The sequence below is a fragment of the Onychomys torridus genome, chromosome 13 (assembly GCF_903995425.1).
Source record: "Onychomys torridus chromosome 13, mOncTor1.1, whole genome shotgun sequence".
Lineage (NCBI taxonomy): Eukaryota > Metazoa > Chordata > Mammalia > Rodentia > Cricetidae > Onychomys > Onychomys torridus.
The window spans coordinates 38,686,111-38,706,780 of NC_050455.1; the positions used below are offsets into that span (position 1 = coordinate 38,686,111).

The 20,670-nt window shown below is 44.7% G+C and overlaps 1 protein-coding gene across 1 annotated transcript in view; it reads left to right on the forward strand.

Moving 5' to 3' along the window:
- Nucleotides 1-210: 210 nt before the first annotated feature.
- The window catches only part of Tnfaip8 (TNF alpha induced protein 8), a 113,747-nt gene continuing 93,287 nt past the window's right edge, over nt 211-20,670 (forward strand). Inside the window, exon 1 of the mRNA XM_036204875.1 lies at nt 211-371. Coding sequence (XP_036060768.1) covers nt 371 — 1 coding nt within the window. The 5' untranslated portion in view covers nt 211-370. The remainder of the gene's footprint in view (nt 372-20,670) is intronic.

Consider the following 20,670-nt stretch of genomic DNA (forward strand, 5'->3'; position numbering starts at 1 on the left):
CCCCGCCCTAGTTGGTGGCCTTTGCTTCTCCTCCCGCCCAGCAACTCAGCTCCTCCCTACTGCCCCTTCCGCAGAGTCCCTACCCCGGCCACGCCCCCTTCCCACCACGCCACGCCCCTGACCTCCTCCCAGCTTCGCCACAGCAACCTGGCCACTCCCTTCGTCCACCTCCCAGCTCCGCCCCGGCCTACAGGCTCCGCCCCTGCCTCCTCCTGGCCCCGCCCCAGGGGCCAGCTCCACTTCTCCCGCGCTGGGGCCCGCCTGGGGTTGTTAAGGGTCCCGGAGCCGAGAGCGGTCCAGCCTCCCAGGACCGGCTTTGCGGGACCGCCCCGCTCTTCTCTCGTCCCGGCGCCGCCGCGCCCTTCCTCCGAGTAAGTTGCCTCCCTCCTAGGAGTGGAGCTCCGGGAGCCGGGGGGTGGGGTGGGGTTGAGGGGGTCAAAAGAATAGTAATGTTACAACCAGACGCTATTTGGGGACTTTAAAAGTGCTCCTGGGGGCGCACTTGCAGTTCGCCAAGAGTTTGGGCCGTGAGAGTGGGTGTGAGTGGGCGCGTGTGGGGAGTGAGCGTGTGGGAGCGCGCAGCTCGGAAAGTCCCATGGTTTTATCGTGCCCGCGCCGCACTGTGGATCCTGGTTGCAAAGATGCTGGGAATCTACCGCCTGGGCTCCTGCGTTGAGCCTCTCTCCCCGTCCCTCCCTTTCTTCTCTGGCTAAGTGTCCTGTCCTCTCGGTAACCAACCTCAAACGCTGAAGCAAGGGTTGCCTGTGTTGTTCAGGATGCCCCAGATTGCAGACTGAGATGCTGGCCTCAGATTGTTATCCAATCCTTCATTGTAAAACCGCCAGCGACCAGAGTTTAGCTTTAAGATCGTTTCAGAGCGTTAAGAAAGTTAGTTGTGTGCGTGTGTGCGTTTCTGAATGTCCCATGTGCTCACCCGTGGCGCCGAGCTTCTAGCACCTGCTGGGAGAACACCTGATGAGTTCCCAGAGCCTGATGACCCAGGACTGCTGATAGGCGATTTCAAGACCAGTCTGATCAAACGACTGGAGCACCTGAAAGATGTTCATGGACTCAGCAACACCATGTTTCTAAACCGATTGATTTCCTAACTCACAGCACTAGCAACTGTAGTTTACTGCCCAGTGTTGAAACAGTAACGTCCTTGGGTTGCTTAAGTTTGAAAATTTCACCCCGCTGTAAGTTATTTTTATTGAGGAGGGGGCATCAGTAACTCTCACTGCAGAGGGCATATTTCTACACGGAACATTTTTTATTTTTAAATCAGTTTGCTGCATCGAACAGGCTTATTGTGCTTAAGTTGCTGAGTTCCCATCTAGTCATAATTTCTGGCTCTACCGCTCAGTTTATTCTTGCTGTGTGTTTACCATGGAAGTAGAATTCCCATGAAACTTCTTGCGCATCTTCGTTGAAAATCCTCTTGGATGCTGGCAGGGAAATGACACTTGGAATACAAATTATTTACCGAGGTGCATGGCTAACAAAACTTTGTAGCTAAAGACAAGAAAGAACCCTAGCAGGGTGGCTTTTAAGAAGTCCTTGTGCTCTGGTGGCTGCAAGTTAAGAGCTGATAAATCACTTTCAGCGCTGCTTATCACAGCGGATATTTTTATCATGCCTTGAATCCTGTATTACACAAAGGTGTTTCCACACACTGTTTTAACTAAGGAAACACTATACTTTGCAGTGTAAACATATGACTCCATTTCTGTTTAAGGAAATAAATAATTATCACACTTAATTAAACACCTGGAAACATTTATTGCCACCTTCTAATTAAATCTGTCATAGGCAGTTAAGTCAACAACTTATTGCTAATATTCTAGCTAGTGATATAGTTATCTTTTTTGTGTTTTTTTTTATTTATTTTTATTTTGCTTTTCAAGACAGGGTTTCTCTGTATAGCTCTGGTTGTCCCGGATCTCACTCTGTAGACCAGGCTGGCCTCAAACTCACAGAGATTGCCTACCTCTGCCTCCTGAGTGATGGAATTAAAGGTGCTCACTACCATTGCCTGGCTACTTTTTTTTTTTTTTTTTAAGATTTTTATTGGGGCTGAAGTGATGGTACAGCAGTTAAGAGCACTGGCTCCTTGCCAGGCATGGTGGTACACGCCTTTCTTTTTTTTTTTTTGTCTTTTGGGATGCTATTTTCCTCAATATAGATCAGTCTCCTCACTAGCCACCTTTGGAGTTTTTAACCCGTAAACTGAGTAAACACAGTTTAGGAACGTAGACTAGCTCTCCCCTCCCTGGAAAATGTGAATAGTTTAGATAATGAATGTTTTGTGTTTCCTGCTCACATGACAGTTGTAGGTTTTATAAGCCCTTACATCTTTCTAGATTTCCTGACTTAAGAATCACTAATAAATCATCACGTGGAGGAATGTGCCACCCAAAGTGTAGCGATCTTGCACTAAGTGTAGACACCGTCTTCATGGGAGACTGACCCAACTGTGCCGTTTGTTCTCAGGAGTTTCCGCTTACTGCGAAGGGGGCTGTGTGAGTTGGAAATCTCATCCTTGTCGTCTTTTAGCTCTCTGCCCTCGTTTGCTCACTTTTGCGGTGACACCATGACCAAAAGTAGCTAGTGGGAGGAAAAGTTAACAGGTGACAGTCCATCATTGAGGGAAGTCGAGGCTGGAACTGAAGCTGAGGCCATGGAGAAACAATGCTTAGTGGCTCGGTCTCCATGACTTGCTCAGCCTGATTTCTTATAGAACCCAGGGCTGCCTGCCCCGGGGTGGTACTGCTCACCATGGTCTGGGCACTCCCACAATCATCATCAGTCAAGAAAATGCCCTACAGAACTTGCCTCTAGGCCGATCTCACGGATGCCATTCCTCAGTTAAGGTTCCCTCCTGTCAGGTGAATCTATTGTGTGTCCGTCTTCCCGAAATTAACTGGCACACTTTCCGTTTGTGATTGTATTGTTAGTTATGGTCTCTGCCCGGGTTTTGAGCGTATGTAAGGACAGTTTGTGCTGGGATCCTAAACAGGATGGCAGAAACCAGGAGCTGAGCACTCTGCCCTGGCCAGGCACAGAATGTTTCGTGAGGTCAGCTTTTTTGCCGTTTTCATTCTGTTGAAATCAGAGGAAAGGGTATGTGCAGAGAAGTGATTGTAGCTAAACAGTGTTTATTAGGACATGCCCAGTGTGAGTGTGGGGCGGGGAGGGGCGGGCGGCGATTTCTCAGGGAAACTTCAATAGTAAATCCTTGAGGTGGAGTGGGTCGTCTTGTCAGGCACCGTTAATCGTCTGTGCTGGAGTCAGCCCCACTTTGAAGCAACACAACCTGTTCTTGGCGATTTCACTCTTCCTGAGGTTTGAGCTCCGCTCTTAGCAGAATGGCACCTCACCACCCTCTCATTTTTGTATGGTCGGGGTTGAAAGGACCAGAAACGAGGGAACTTCCAGGAGTCAGGAGAGAGATGACCAACGCCAGCCACTTGTGTTCTCCAGGACAGGAGAGAGGCATGGGGAAGCACGGGGAATCTGAATCCCAGTGCTAAGGGCATCGACTTTGACAATGAGGACATGCACAGGGTCAACCCAGTGACAGACTGGACAGCTTGTTCCAGTTTGGTATTTTTAGGGCTCTCTGGCTGATACAGAAACTAAAAGGGGGGGATACAGGTGGTGCCTGGCCACAGTAGCTTTTGTCGCCTTGCTGTTCTGTTCCTTACACTGCCCACATCCTGCACTTAATACCAAAGCATACAGTAAGAACTTAACAAACACCCCAAAGATGCTCTTAACAACTCAGCGTTAATACTTCCTTGTAGTTAAGAGTCCATTTCATTTTCTGATATCCATACCTGGTTTTGGTGACTGTGGACTGTAGTTTCTAGACTTTCCTTCTTTGATGCCACTGTCTAAGAGTTGGAAATGAATATTTCATGGAGAGGAACAAGGAGAAAGGAGAGAGAAAGGAAATATCTTGTCACAAAATGTAAATGAAAAATAATTCCCAGTGGAAGTCGGTTGTTTATTATTATTATTATTATTATTATTTTGGACTGAAGATAAAGAAATGAGTTAAAAATAGAGGGCGGATGATTCCAGAATGTCAGTCAAGAGGTACCTTAGAAACCACTTCTCAGTGGTCTTAGACCACAACAGTTAGGAGTATTCAAATTGGGTATCCAGTTCCTCAATCTAGCATTAGAGGTGAGTGAGCATCGTTCACTCTTGGAGCAGCATTAATTGTGCTCTTAGTGTATACCTGGTAGTTCCCAGCTATCTCCTGTGTGTCTACTGGCCCAGAAACTGGTAAGTTTGACAGAGAAGGACATGGGTGATTAGGGGGTCCCTATAGGTGACTATGGATAGAAGCAAAGTGAACTAAAATTTTCTTAATGTTTCACAAAGGAAAGGTCCTTCCTCAGGATAGTAAAACCTTTCTCAAAGTAGTTTTATTTCTCAATGATTAGAAGTTATATCGGGCACATTTTGCCTGATGTCTGTTTCAAATAAGCAATGACAGAACAGCAACCAACCCAATTCCATACTATTTTCTTTCCTTAAACCTTCGTGTCTAGCATGGATGTTACTTGAGAAAAGTGTTTGAAAATATCCCTATCTCAGCAGTAATCAGGGAATACCTACCCCGTCCTTTCTGGGGACAATTGCTTTTTCTGTAGAGGCAAGTATTTATGGTACAGGACTAAAGTGGCTGAGGTTCACACCCAGCTGCAGGTCACTGTGGTTGGCTTTGTCTCATCACCCTGTCCATACAGAATGGCGGGGCTGTAGAACACCTGATGTTTCTATCAACGTGACTAAGGATGGGCCAGACAAATGGCTGCCTTCCACTAGAAGGAGAACACAAGGGTGAGGAGGTCATTGGACTGGGAGCCCTCAGATCAGTTTATAAAGGAGTCTTAGGTTTAATTCTTTGAGAACGGAAGAGTGGTAAGTTCAGATTTTTTTTCTTTTTCCAAGCTTGTTTCATTGGTGATGGGAATAACCATGGCTTGTTTAGTCAGGAAGAGCTTGGTTACATGACTGTACTGGAGTCAGCTGCTCTGGTCTCAGCCACCACAGGCTATGTTACTTAGAAAAATTGGCATCAGCTCTCTGAGCCTGCTTCCTCAAAGTTGGTGACAGAATTTGCGTTATATGATTGCTGTATGGACTAATCCAAAGCATTCTAAGGCACTCAATTGGTGGTAGACTTTGTTCAGTTAGCCAAGTTGGTCTCCTTTCAGGAGGGTGGTGACGGCCCTAGGCTATTGCAGAGTAGAGATGGATAGGGGTAAATTGTGCTGGATGGACTTACAGCTTGTTTTTGTTTTTTGTTTTTTTCCCTAACAAAGCCAGGGGAGCCCGAGAGCAGAGTAAATATAGCAATTTCAGTGAGTTCCTGCTGGAGGATTATGTGATTCTATGAGGGTAGTGCTCCTGGTGTATGAGCCAGCGCAAGACTGCTGAGTTTATGTTTCTCAGCACAAAGAGTTCCGGTGTCCATTTAGCTGCGCTGCACATGAGGGATGCTTTTAAGACGTGTTATAATTAAGCTGTGACTAGTGAGCTGCCCTTTCACCTCTCCCATGTTCCAAACAGGTATCGAAGACAGAGCATCCAACATAGACAGCTGCCTATGGCTTTGCAAGGGACTTGGACTGATGTGTCTTCGGCCTAAATATGAGCTCCAGGACACCAGGAGGCAAAAAGTCAGGGAAATTGTGCTCTTCTGGGAACACAGCATTGGGCAAAGCATACAGTATGTGTAACAGGGTAGGAGCGGACTAGGAGAAGGCAGTGCAGGCAGCCATACTTGGCTCTTCTTCCTTCAGGCTGAGTTCACTTAGGGTAGACCCTCCTCACTCCCAAATCTGACTTCTTTATTTGTTTGTTTTTTATTTGTTTATTTATTTATTTAGGCAGGGTCTCTGCATAGTTCTTTCTGTCTGTCCTGGAGCTCAATATGTAGACCAGGCTGGTCTTGAACTCACAAAGATCCTCATGCCCCTGCCTTCTGAGTGCTACGATTAAAGGTGTGTGCCACCACTTACAGCTGGTTTGTTTATTTTTAAAAATGAGAGATTGCTGAGAGGTTAAGAGCATTCTTTGTTCGTGCAGAGAACCAGAGTTCGGTTCCCAGCATCCACTTTGGATCGCTCACAGCCACCTATTAACTTGAGCTCTAGGGAGATCTGACTCCCTCTGGATTCTGCCTTCACCAGTACCTGCATTCTCATGTGCACACACACTCTCTTACACACGTAAATTCACATAACTAAAAAAAAAAAAAAAAAAAAAAAAAAAAAAAAAAAAATTCTTAGAACATGTCCTACAATGGAAATGGCACGTGCAAAAGTTATGGTGTATGCCATGGCAGCCGTGTTACCTATGCTTTCTTGTCTTGGGCTGTCCACCTGACTGTGATCAGAGTCACACACATACAGACACAGCACCAAATGCCACGCACGGCCTTATGGGGAAAGGTGTGGGCCCAATGTTGGCCACAGATTTCAAAGTTCAAGACGTGCTTTGATGACTCAGACCTTCAAGAAACAAGCCCAGCGTCTGACTCCATCATGAAGTGATCAGGAAACAGCTCCTTTATTTTCCCTTCTCTCTCTGAAATGATGAGGTGGTTTTTCTGGGAAATGGCTGGTGTTTGATTAAATAACCCTGTCACCGCCTTAGTGTAGACAGGCCCCCAGTGACTCACAGGGTGTACCTGGGAGTTGATGGAGCCCAGAGCTCCTCAGCTTCCAGAGATGACCTCTGTTTGCATGCTCATCCTCTCCGCCCCTTTGTTTTTATGACCTGAAACAACTGGTAGGACCCAAAGGCACAGCTGCTGTTAGGTGCCTGTGCAGGAGGCTTTGTATGGCTGGAGACAGCAAGGCTGGGGAACTCTGGAGACAGCAAGGGGTGCTCACTGCCTTCCCAGGAGGAAGCCTCTCCTCAGGCGGCAGAGTTTGGGATTTTCTGGGAAGCCAACAAGGTGAGTATGTCCACTGTACATCCATCCGAGGCTGCACCTTCTGGCCTGACAAGTCAGTCACTTGGAAAACCTGATGTTGAAGGTGAATGTTCTTGGGTTCCCTTACCAGGGTAGATCTGGGAATATGTTCCTACCCTCAGATCAACCCTCCCCTGCCCCTATCCCCGCTACCAAGGGAGCTAATGCACAGCAAAATGAGAACCTCTAGTCTGGGAGAGCTGTTTTCATGTCTTGCTTGAGAAAACTTATTTGGACAGCAGATTTCTACAGGGGTGTGTGTGTGTGTGTGTGTGTGTGTGTGTGTGTGTGTGTGTGTGTATTTCTGTATATGCATGTGTGGTGGGCACACATATGTATTGCTGTATGTGGATGTAGGGGTGGCAGGAGGGACCCAGGTGCATGTCCATGTAGAGGCCAGAGTTTGGTGTCAGGTGCCTTTTTCTATCACTCTGTTAAGTTTTGGGACAGGTTGTTTCTTTGACCCTGAAGCTTACAAATTTGACTAGACTGACACATGAGGTCCAGGGATCTGCTGTCTCCTCCACTGGGTTACTCACCTGCCCCTCCCCAAACTGGCATTACAGATGCATCCTGCCAAGCTGGGGGTCCAAACTCAGGTCTTCCTGCCTGCACATCAAGTGTGTTCATTACCAAACCATCTCTTCGGTCCAGGATTATTGTTTTCTTTGTACAGAGTGGCTTTAAAGATGAATGAACATTGAAATAAATTATACACAGAGAATGTATACCCATCTTTAAAAAATAATTCATTTAACTTTATCATCAGATCTCCTGGAACTGGAGTTACAGACAGCTGTGATCTGCCTTGTGGGTGCTGGGAATTGAACCTGGGTCCTCTGGAAGAGTGGCCGATGCTCTCAACCACTGAGCTAGCTCTCCGGCCCCTGCATACCCAGCCTAAGAAATAACCAAGTCTGTTTTGTTTTTTTTTCAAGTAGGCCCTCACTGGCTTGGAAAAGGTTGACAATCAAAACTTGTAGTGGTAGCCCACAAATAGATCCTAGTTTGCCATCCCTGGAAGGTCCCATAGGAGGATCTGTTCAACATTCAGTAGCTGAAAATCTAGATGTCAGTCATGCAAGATGCTGACCTTGTGGGTTTGCTGTGTGGCTGGCCAGAGCACATTAAAAGTGCTTTGTAGATGGCTGGTCCGCATGGCCTGAGACTCTGAGCTGCCAAGTGACCCATTTTTCCCTGCCCTGAGGTCCTAGAACCTCCAGGAATAACTTGTCTTGTTCTCGCATTTCCTCTTTGATTGTGCAATTGTGGGCAAACAGAAATAAACCGTTTTTTTGTTTTTCCTTCGAAGCCATCTTGCTATAACATCTGCTTTTCTTTCCCCTTCCCTGAATTTTGGATTGTGTTCGTACCCAGGACCTCCTTTCCTTGTGTGCATGGAATTCTGGTTACTTTGAAAGTTATCATTCTAATAGGGGTCATGGAAAGTATGAATAATGAAGGCCTCATCCTGATGACAATGCTAATTTTAGTTGATGCACCGTTTTTGTCCTCTGGCTTTAAATATTTAATTAGTTACTAACAAGGGTGAAGATGGATGGTTTTGAGTCTACCACTGTCCACTAGGTTGGATGGCCCAGATCCAGTACACCAGGCCTTCCAGCCTCTCCGCTTGAGGAGTGAACAGATGGAAGAATGGGCAGTGACTTAACAGACAGATGGCAGGAGGAGAGAATTAACCACCTTCTGCCTGATGTACAATGCAAGCACATCCTCTCCAAAATGGGTTCCTTTATTCAGCCTTAAAATTCTTTTCTGTTTTATGGCTCCCATTAGTGTGTGTCCAGTCATGGTAGGAATGGACGTGTTCTGAGGCAGCCAGAATACCTAGTTCTTAGTCTAAGATCAAGATACCAGAGGTGTGGCTTCTCCTGGGACCTCTCTCCATGTTTAGTAGATGGCCACCTTCCCTCTGTGTCTTGCCGTCAATGTCTCTGGTGTCTGTCCCTCTTATCAGGCCCCAGTCATGTTGGATTAGGGCTTCACCTTTATGACTTCATTTAACTGTGATTATCTCTTTCCTAAGGGACTATCTCCATATATGGTCACATTGGGAATTAGGATCTTGATATACAAAAACTTAGAGGGACACACTTTTGTCTATTATGCAGGTTTTATAGAAATTAAAAGGGGAGAAAATTTTTCTATTAGTGAAATTATTAAGGCTGCTTCATGTGGTTAAAAGGGAGGTTTATTTTGTTGGGTAACTTACAAGTGAAGGGATAGGCAACAGGGTCTGGGAAAGGTGTGGCCCAGTCCGGTGGTGTTCTCTGGAGAAGTCTGCTCGGTCTACCTCCAGCGTCCAGGGTCCAGGAACCAAGAACCAAGAGAGCTGGAGCATCTGGATCTTGAGTCTTCAGCCCACTACAAATTTCCTTTTACATTTATTGATTTACTTGTGTGCATGTATGTGTGTGCATGCATGTAGGCACACGTATGTGTCATAACACATGTGTGGAAGTCAGAGGACAATTTAAGGGAGTTGGTCTTTCATCCTCCATGTGGGTTCTAGGGATCAAACCCAGGTTGTCAGACTTGGTGACAAATGCCCTTATCTAATGAGCCACCTACTGGCCCCAGGAATAAGTTGGATTTTTATTTTTGTTTTTATCTTGTATTTACTTACCCACTTGATGTATCTGGGTCTTGTCATTTGTATTAGTGACCTAAGTGTACATTTGGTATGTTTTTGTTCCTCAGATTTGAAAAATTCCCTAATTTTACTTTAGTTTCTTTCTTTCTTTCTTTCTTTCTTTCTTTCTTTCTTTCTTTCTTTCTTTCTTTCTTTCTTTCCTTCTCTCTCTCTCTCTGTGTGTGTGTGTGTGTGTGCGCGCATGTAGGCCACAGGTTGATGCTTGGTGTCTCTGTCAATTGCTTTCTACTTTATTGTTGTAATTGGGGTTTCTCAGTGAACCTGGAACGTGGTGCTTCAGCTAAACTGGCAAGCAAGCCCAGGGATTGTCCTGTCTCTGTCTCCCCAGTGGTGGGGGTGTGGGTGTGGGTGTGGTAGTACACCTGCTTTCTTTATTTTTCTGTATGGGCAAGCTTTTTACCAACTGAGGTGTCTTTTCAGACCCATGAAGAACTTTCTTTAATATTTCTTATAGTTGAGATCTGCTAGCAATGTATTCTCTCAGTGTGTCCGCTTGGTACCTCTATGTATCATTTCCTCCTTTTTATAAGGACACCAGTCAGGTTGGAAAAGGGCCAATCCTAATAAAGCTTTGCTTTAACTGACTCAGTTCTGTAACGGTTCTGTCTTTAGATATAGTCACATCTGAAAGAAAAGACTTCAGTATATAGATTTGGGGGAATGTCTTTTTAAGATAACACTGCTATGACAGAATGCCCAACACTGAATAATTTATAAAGAAAGTAACTTCGCCGGGTGGTGATGGCACATGCCTTTAATCCCAGCACTCACGGGAAAAGGCAGGGTGAATCTCTGATTTCGAGGTCAGCCTGGTCTGAATTCCAGGACAGCAAGGGCTGCACAGAGAAACCCTCTCTCAAAGGAAAGAAAAGAACTTTATCTCTCACAGTTCTGACAGCTGGGGAGCCCAATATAAAGGTTTCAGAAGTCTCTTCCAAGATGCCTTCTTGTTTATTGCCAGGTTCACAGACTCCTTTTATAATATTTACCTATGAGGCAGAAGCTCCTGACTCAAGTCCCTGCTCCAAAGACCTCATGTCTCAGTACCATCTCCTTCAGGTTTTATGTTCAGGGATGGCAGACTCATCCTGACCATGACCTTTGGTGTGCAGGTAAGGGGGTGCTCCAGTCATAGTGGTTCTAACAGTAAGAGTATTAAATTATTTTATATGAATGGTAATCTGTGGTTGTTATCAGTGGCTTAAACAGTGTTGCTCATCTCCCTTCTTTCTCTTCTCTCCATAGCGTGTATGCTGCCTTTCATTTGCATATATGCATAAATGGGCAGACCGTGGTTTCTTTTTCTTCCTTCCTTTTTTTTTTTTTTTGGTTTTTCGAGACAGGGTTTCTGTGTGTAGTTTCGGTGCCTGCCCTGGATCTCGATCTGTAGACCAGGCTGGCCTTGAACTCACAGAGATCTGTCTGGCTCTGCGGGCGCAGGGCATGATGAAGGTAGCCATGATAAATAGTCCCTTGTAGAGTCCTTCTCTTCGTTAGAAGACAGGGAACTCTTTCCTAAGCTTCCACAGCCTCATTGTCTAGAACTAGTCACACTGCGAAGACAGGATGCCGTGTAACTGGATATTGGACACGGAGTGAGAACTTTACCACTGCACTAGTCTCCAGTAGCTGTCAATGGGAAGAAGCAGGGGGCTAGACATTTGGGCTGGCAAAGAGCATCTGGATTAGCCCCAAGTTGCCCACAGGCCTAGAAGGCTGCTGAGTTAAGGTTGTTCTTGACAGTAATTCTAGGTCTTATTGGAATTTAAACTCTCTACTGATGATGGTAACAGGGAGGTTTTTTTTTTCTTAAATCGAATGTTTTAAATATATTAAAAATCACAGGTGTGTAAGAACTGCTAGCAGTAACTTTATCTTCTCGATCGGGGCTTATCAAAATGGCATTACTTACTTTGGAGAAATCCATCCAGCATTTAAACCCAGAAAAACTCCTTACCTTTCCAGAAATGTTTGCTACCTCGATAATCATGGCAAACATTTATCCAGTGCTTATGATGGGCCAGGCGTGTGTGCTCAGTGCTTGCTACAGCTAGTTAATATCACCCAGGGGAACCACGAGGAAGGAAGGGCTGTTAATCCTCATCCAGGTGAGGAAGGTTAACAAACCCTTGCAGCTTGTCCAGCTGACCTGGGGCCACACCCCGGCTCAGCTGCCTCCCACACTGCTGCTCTAACTGCCCAGGGGGATTTGTTCCTCAGAATAGCTGCTAGGAACGCTCTCATTTCCTGTGACCTCTCAGCAGCCTTCAGGTCTCCAGCCAGATGGTTCTACACGAGTAGCTGGCCTTCACGCTTCACTCTTTTTTACCTTGTGGTGTTTCTAATTGTACAAAGACGTATCGAGGGTTGTGTTGCGCTGTCCACTCCACATTTCCTGGGTAGTTTCGTGTCGTCTCTGCACTGAGAACACTGGACACTGAACTGTCTTTTGCACTTGCAACAAGGTCTTCCCCCACAACTACCCCCCTCCCCCAAGACTCATGTATCCCAAGCATGTTTTGAACTCCCTAGGTAGCTGAGGATGACCTTGAACTCCTGAGCCTCCTGCTTCTACTTCTGGAGTGCTGGGACTAGAAACCAGTGCTAGGTCAGTAGTGTGCCAACAGAACTACGTCACCGGCCCAAGCAAAGTCATTTTACATTAAAGTTGTCCTTGAGAGATCCTGGTTTACATCATTTGTTACAAGCTTCTAAGCATATTTTGAAAGTTGTGTCAAGTCTTAGTTGGGCCTATGCGTGAAAATGCTTTACCTTAAACGTAAAAGGCTCACTGAAATGAATCCTGGTGTTCCCAGGCTCTCTCTCTGACATCCTGCAGTCCTTTCCATCAGATGCATATCGCACTGACATGTCTGGATTTTCTTAAATGTTTTCATCTTTTTTTTTTTTTTCAATTGTAGAATAAACACAAATGCCGAAAAACCACACAAAAGAAACACATGACTTACCGAGGTATTGTAGGGCAGGCACATGTCAGCACTGTTATGGGAGCCCTGGGTGACCCAACCACACATCCCTCTGTCCCCTCGGAACAAAAGGTTGATCTGCTAGTAGGAAGGGTTCCTTGGTGCCTCTCCTTGGTTGTATCATCTCAGTGAGCATTCTGATGCATAGGGGTTTAGTCTTCTACGTCGTTACTGAACTGACTCCATGACCCCCTTCCTCTCATCAAAACTGTTACTCCTGGAGGGATGAGGGCCGTTGGCTCTGCAGCTTCCCTCAACTTTGTGGTCAAGATGCAGCTCCACCTTTGCCTCCTGTCTCCTACATCCGGTTCCAGTGTGATAGACTCAGGCAGGACCCCTCTGGTGAGATTCCTAGAGGTGGAATATACTGTCACTGGAAGGTCCCTGGATCTGGTTTTTTCACTCTCTGAAGGATGCAGCTGCTGACCCGCAATGTCTAGATGTATCAGTTCACTGGGACTTGCAGAGAGAGAGAGAAGTGTGTGTGTGTGTGTGTGTGTGTGTGTGTGTGTGTGTGTGTGTGTGGTCAATTCTGTCCTTTTCGCCTATCAATTATAGGCAGAATAATTTTATAAAGTGAGACTCTTCTTGGATAATTATTTGATTGCCCAGAGGGATAGGTTCACATAAGAACAGCCAGATAAATGCTTATCTCCTCTGTTGTACCCAATTTTTCGAGAATTAGTTTCCTATCATTCTTGGAAGGTGACAATTAGGTTTTTGCTATTTTAAACCCTTGTTAGCTTGTGGAATTAAATATACTTGATGAGTTTCCATCTGTTGACATTTTAATTTTTACGAAGACTCGCCCTGGGCTGGTGGGCCAGGGAGTCCTCCTCTATTGGCTCTGGAATCCTTCTGTAATGTGCCAAAGTGATCCAGGCTTGTTCTTCAGGTTTCTTGCCTCGGCCTGCAATGAGCCTTAGAATCTCTGGGTTTTTTGTTTGTTTGTTTGTTTTACAGATCATAAAACCGGCAGGAGATGGCCCTTCACTGGAACAGTCATTCTTTTTAGGCATTTTCAATGGCTTCAACTGGGAAAAGTACACACATCCACACAGAAACATATAGAGACTCTTGTGGAGATAAGAAACCTTTTGAGTTCATATTGATGGTTCCAATTCACACACTATGACCATTGTGGTTTTTTGTTTGTTTGTTAGTTTCTTTTTTTTTCTCCTTTCTTTAGTAGGAATCTGTGAGGACTAAAGTTATGTTTTAGGTTTTAATTTCTGTGCTTAAGAGATCCATAAAACAAAAATGCCTCTAACCTGTAAGCCCCACTTGCCCAAGGACAGATAACTTCCTGGAATGCTGGGGGCTGTTCATGTAAGATAACAAACCATATGTTTTCACGTCTATAAACAAGGTGGGTTGCCCCAACTGCATAGGATGTGCTTGATCACTCGTAGGCAGGAGATATGTAGACAGGAAGTATGTCAGGATGTATATTTGCCCACGATTCAATGAAGGGAGAAAGTATGTATTGTGGGTTTTGCCTTTATATGCACCCAACAGTAATTCGTGGCCATTCTCTGGGAATCCCATGTATGGACCTGGCCAGTGTCCATTTCCCTGGCCAGTATTTAATAAAGCTTGCTTCAAATTTGGCTCAAAAATTATGGTAGTAGTCTTATTCTTGCCTAATTTCATCAACAAATCCTGTTTTGTTTGTTTTTGTCCCAGGAGAGAATATTATTTGGTATATGTCATGCTCCTTCTACCCAATTTATTTATGACTTACTCTCCTCACTGCCAGATCATCATATCAAACAATCTGCCCTGTAAATCCCCATTTAATGTTATTTCTCTAGGTATTTTTATCAGTTCCACACTAGAGCCTCTGGACATTCCAAATTAAAGATGATTCTCTAGTTGACTTAATAGGAAGGCTCATGGGAATGATATTCTCTAATTTATTGCTAACATTTTGTACTTTTGTAATTAGAGTCAGTTTTGCTGGGTATAAAATCTGTAGCTCACATTCTTTTTCCTTGAGAAACTAAAAACTAAAGTATGTCACCCTTGTCAGAATTCCAGTGATGAAAATATAATTTTATTTTGCTCTTTGTGGTCCATTCTTGTAATACTTTTGAGGGCACCAATCATGCTGTCATCTATTCCAGTCAGTCTGCTGTGTATCCAGCATTCCAGTCCAAGGATTAGTGAGCTGTTAAGCTACCAAGTGCCAGCTTATGATTTGATCAGTCCTTGCACTGTATCATCTCTTCATCCTTTCAACCCACAATCCACTCTGTGTTCTTGGTAGTACTCGTCTTTGAAAGCTCAGCTGAACCTCAAGAATGTGCACAGCTAGAAGTAAATACATGTTTGTTTGTGAAGCGATGTGGAAGGGCGTTGGTGGTTTTTCTTTCCTTATACGTCTGTGAGGAACCACCCATCCTTTTCAACTCTCTTCCTCTTGTGAGCTGAAGCTTTGCCTCAGATGTAGCTTACCAAGGTAGCTTTTCCTTTGGCAAGCGCGTGGGTGCAGTGACCCATGAGTGGCAGGTGCCCCTCCATGCTTGGTGTCAGGTTGGCAGACTGTGTTCTCATTGTATTACACATGGTGAATGACCATGCTTTCAGCAGTGTGGCTCCATGGTGAACATCAGCATGGTCCCCATGCCTTATTCCTCTGTCTATGCATTCCCTTCTTGTTTCCTTTGTCTTATGGACAGGTTCCCACTCCTCCCAGCCTTGCATTTGTGACCACTGCTGCCTGACTGGGTGCCGGAGCTGCCACCTTCTTTGACAGGCACCCTTCCTGTTCTTGCCTGCTTTGTTCTTTCTTTATGTATCTATAAATATATTTCTATGTTACTATATTTAAACAATTTTAATTAGTGTATACTTGTATATTTATATATTTTAATATAGATTTAATATATTTAATTAAAATATATATTAAAAATATATATCCATGTGCCACCTGTGTGCCTGGTGGAGTCAGAAGAGGGCATCAGATCCCCTAGAACCACAGTTATAGATGGCTGTGAGATGCCAGGTAGGTGCTGGGAATAGAGCCCAGGTCTATTCTCAGGGCAGCCAATGGCTCTTAACTACTGAGCTATCTCTCTAGTCCCTGTTATCATTTCAAACGTGAAAACATTCAGAACTTTGTTACCCAAGGTCAAAGGGAAATCTGACATTTGAATCCATCTTTATTTTTTTTAAAGATTTATTTATTTATTTATTATGTACACAGAAGAGGTTGCCAGATCTCATTACAGATGGTTGTGAGCCACCATGTGGGTGCTGGGAATTGAACTCAGGACCTTTGGAAGAGCAGTCGGTGCTCTTAACCTCTGAGCCATCTCTCCAGCCCTGAATCCATCTTTATTAATCATCTTAGTTTGCATGCGGAAGGATGAGTTTGTTATGACATTTTCATACTGTACATGGTCTCTACATTTACTCACTGCCTTCACTGTCCCTGTCCCCTCCCAACTCTTGTTGCAGGCACTGTGTCACCTTTGCAGGCACTGAGTCATCAACTTCATCCAGGGGGACATGAAGGTGCTTGCTATTTGTCAGTAACAGATTGGGCTCAGGGGATGGAGGGCGGAGCTGTGGCTCTCAAGTTTAGATTTTTTATAGCCTCTCCTTGCAGCTGTTAAAAATGTCTCCTTTAGACCCTGGAGCATGAATGGGAAGGTGAAGAGGTATGGCAGTGGAGCTCTGTGGTTTCCAATCCATTGTCAGGACTGCAAGCTGGAGAGATGCATGTCTCACTGGTAACAAATCAGCAGAGTTAACCTGCCTTTGCTTGTTAGCACCTCAGCACTATGTGTATGCGTGTGTGTGTGTGTGTGTGTGTGTGTGTGTGTGTGTGTGTGTGCGAGCGTGAGAGAGAGAGAGAGAGAGAATGTGTGAGTGTGTAACTAATGTGTCAATTTGAAAACTTGTAAGCATGCTAATTTAGTAAAGAAAAAGTTTCAAAGCCTCTAAAAGGTTGATTTTGTTTTTTTTTAAGTGTCCTGTCTCTACATATTTTCAGAATCCTTTTTAAAAAAACGCATTTGGGGCCAGTGAGATGACTCAGCAGGTAAGGTGCTTGCCACCGAAACTGCTGCTGACCCGAGTTAATAAGAGAACTGCATCCCGAAAGTTGTGCCCTGACATCAGCATACGCTCCATCCTCCACCAAGTAATTAAGTGTAATTTTAAAAGTAAAAAAGTATATATATTCATTTGGTCCTGGGTGGTGGGAAAAGCCTTGGATAGGCATGCAGGTGGTGGGTGTGTAGCAACTGGCTGTGTGATCTTGCTGAGCTCTATAACCACTGTCAGCCTGAAAGTCTGTGTCTGAGAATGGGAAGCACAGACTAAATGACCTGCAGCAGCCCTCCCCCCCCATGATCACATAGACTTTGCATTATCACTGAAAACACAGATGCCAGGGGAGACCAAAGGCCTTGGTAGAAGAAGAAGGACAGTGCCCTGGGTGCCCTGGGTGCCCTGGGAAGGAACGCTGCACTGCCTGTCCCGAGATAGAATGGGGAATTTTACCCAAGGAGCTTGGGGTGGGAAGCCAGAATCCTGGCTCCGAGTCTTCCCAGGAGGCTATACAGTGTAATCCTAAGATTCTCTTGGTGAGTAAATTTATTTTTAGACTATCTTCATGACCCCTTTCCTTGCTAAGTGACTGTTGACTCTTACTTACATATGCTAAATAAAGAACCCATCGGTGACAATATTAAGAAGCTGGTATGAGTGGCCTACAAGTAAATGAAGTTTTTTTGTTTTGTTTTTTGAGCTGAGGATTGAACCAGGGCCTTGTGCTTGCTAGGCAAGCGCTCTACCACTGAGCTAAATCCCCAACCCTAAATGAAGTTTTATGCCAAAAAAAGGTTCATGACAGTTTTGTTTTTAAGAATGAAAGGGGACCTAGAGAATATCTCAGGAGTAGAGCACTCACCTAGCTGCATGAGGCCCCATACTCAATCCCCAGCATTACACAATAAACAAAATAACAACTAAACCCCTTCAGTGGCTTCAGTATGCTTGACTGCTTATGTCTATAAAATGGTGCTTCCTGGAGTTGAAACCCTACGCAGCTTGAGAACAAGGTTGGCCTCTGTGCTCTGATAGGGAAAGATCTTTAGGACAGATTGAATTAAAACACCAAATAATGATCGCATTATGATTTTTAAGAAGGCGTATTATATGTTTATGAGTGCATAGGCATTTTTGAAAAGAATGAACACTGTACCATTAATACTAGAGCTGCATCTTGGAAGGGAAGGGGGCTTATATTTTCACTTTAGACTGTCTGTAGTGCTCCAATTTCATAATACAAATATATTTGGCAAAGGAGAGAATTTAGATTTCAGTTGAGGTTTTGAGTCCTTCTAATACTCTCTTTGAAACATCTGAGTAAAAATAGTTTGCTGGGGAAAAGCAAAGCAAATATAAACACTTTTGCCTCCCAGCATTAGGTAACTCTCCAGTTCCACTTCCTCAGCCCCGTCCTCTTTTCAAAACACAACTCTCTGGTGGTTGTGTTTCTTTAGCTCAGGATGATCCACGAGTCTCCAGGATCTATTGAAGTCCTGAAGGGTGGTGTGGGAGAGCACAGGCCTGGCCTGTTGGCTCGTTTGTCATTCATTGTTGATGGCTGTTCCGTGTACCAGGCATAGTACTCATCATGCAAGACACACTGGTGGGCCGTGCATCTCCCAGAAACTGTGTTTGCCTTCCAGGTCTCAGTCTTCTCTCTTGTAACAGCAAGCGAGGAATGAACAGAGCAGCAGGTCCCCAGCTCCTTGTACAGCCCTCAAGGCTCTGACCGCACCCCTCCTCTTCCTCTGTGTGGTGACTTCCCACTCCATTCCCAAATCCCTAGCAGGCTACCAAGCCACACCCACTCTTCCCTGAGTGTGCTAGGGTGTATCCAAGTTTTCTCTGTCCTGAACCCAGCCCAGGTGAGGCCTGGCAAACCTTCCCTGAATCCAGACGTGATTCTGCTCTCTTCAGAGGTCCCATAACTCCTTCCAGACCTCTACTGTTACAGCCTTCCCTTGTAACGCAGCATCACTCTGGCCTCCTCAGATCACTTTCCGGGCAGTGAAGACCTTTTTAGTTTTTACCTTTTCTGGCATTATTGAGTTATATATTAATGAATAATGATTGCATTCTCTTCAGGATGTGAAGTGCTGATTACATGGGCACCTCCATCTGGATAAGGGTTCCCATGACCAACAATGGACACCTTCACCTTACAGTTACCATCTGCATGTACGGTCAGAACACATAAGATCTGCTCTCTTATTAGGGTTGCAAGTGAGAAGTGCAGTGTTATTAGCTCCTGACTCCGCACTGAACAGTAATACACCTCAGAATTCTTCGTCTTAGAACTCAAGGCTTGCACCATTTGACCAACCCTTCTCCATACCCCCAGCCCAGGCAACCACTCTCTACTTTATGCTTCTATGAAGGAAGTCTTGTTATCAGTGTGTATTAACGAGTGACTTCATTTTTATGATTTGCTCAAATATTTTCACTTTCATTCAAAGAATCATTTTGAAAAGTCTGATGCTAGGGCTGGAGAGGTTGCTCAGTGGTTAGGAGCACTTGTTCTGGCAGAGGACCCAGTACCGCAAGGCAGGTACCGGGTCACAGACACAAACTGTAGTTATGGAACTCCAGTTCCAGGGGATTCAGTGCCCTCTTCTGATTTCTGTGGGCACGAAGCATGCACATAAAAAACAGACATATATGCAGGCAAAACACTTTTATACTGAAAATAAAAATAAAGTAAAAAAAGAAAACCCTGATGCTAAAACTGAGACTGTTCCCTTGGAACCCAGTGTGATTAATGGGTTAGACCATGTCTTTCCTCTTATAGAGTTTAAACTTGAACCTCACTGAAGAATTTTTAGGCAACCAGGATCTTAGGGTGGTTCCCACGTCACCACCCTGTACTTGAATACTGTAAGGTCTTATCTAATGAGCTGAAGTCTTATCTTGATAGTTGAAAAAGCAAACATATTACACCCACTATTAAGACAACTCCCAGAAAAGCAAATTTGGAAAGAAAGCACAGTGAGGCTGTAGACGTTGCGTGGAAACTTATTTCGTTTCTCAGTTCCCTTCTGTCTTTGCCTGTGCTTACGTATGCCTGACTAGGGAACACAAGTTTAGCGTCGTGACTTCCCTTGACGTTCCCTACCCAGCTCCCAGGCTTTCGCGCACATTTATTTGGCTTTGATTCAAGATGAAACTCTCGAAGTTTGCTTGATTGCCTTCTTCCCTGAGAAAGGGATGGAGACTAGAAAACAGATACTAATAGAAGGAATGCTGTGATGCCCTTTAAAAGACAGTGACCTTACTCTGGTATTGCCGAGATGGACTGGAATACAAACATTGGATGATCTGTTGATATTTGTAGCCCAGTCAGAGAGATTGAGATCTTGAGGCGCTTGCAAGCCTTTTCTTTAATTAAACACACATCCTTGTGAGAGTAGACAGGTTATTTTATTTTATTTTATTTTATTTTATTTTTGCCTAAGCAATGGCTTTTTATTTACCAAGGTGTGCTGGCAACAGCTGGACAGCAGCCCTTCCATATCTGTAGGTTTGTATAACTAGCCACAAGTACTTCGGTCATAAAAATCCATGTCTCTCAACTGATACACACAGAAGAATCAATCTGTATGGACCCTTTTGAGAAGAAACTACGCCTGCCTGGTACCTATAGTCAAAGAGGTATGGTTACCATAAGGAAAGAATTAGGCTGAATGCCGGAATCTCTTTGAGGTCTGTGGAAAGAGTCTCCAAAGAGAAAGAGGGGCATTAAGCTGCACAGGATTTAACAGGCACTAAATACTCCTTCTTGGACCCAGTCTTGTTTGGCTCTGGGCGAAGCTGACAGGTTTGCTCTGCACGTCTTGACTCACAGCCACATTGGCTCCCTTTTACCTTGAGAGCCAGCTAGCATCCTAACATTGTCCTTAGTTTTCCTTTACAGAGAGCTTTTTTTGTTTGTTTGTTTGTTTGTTTTTTGCTTTTTT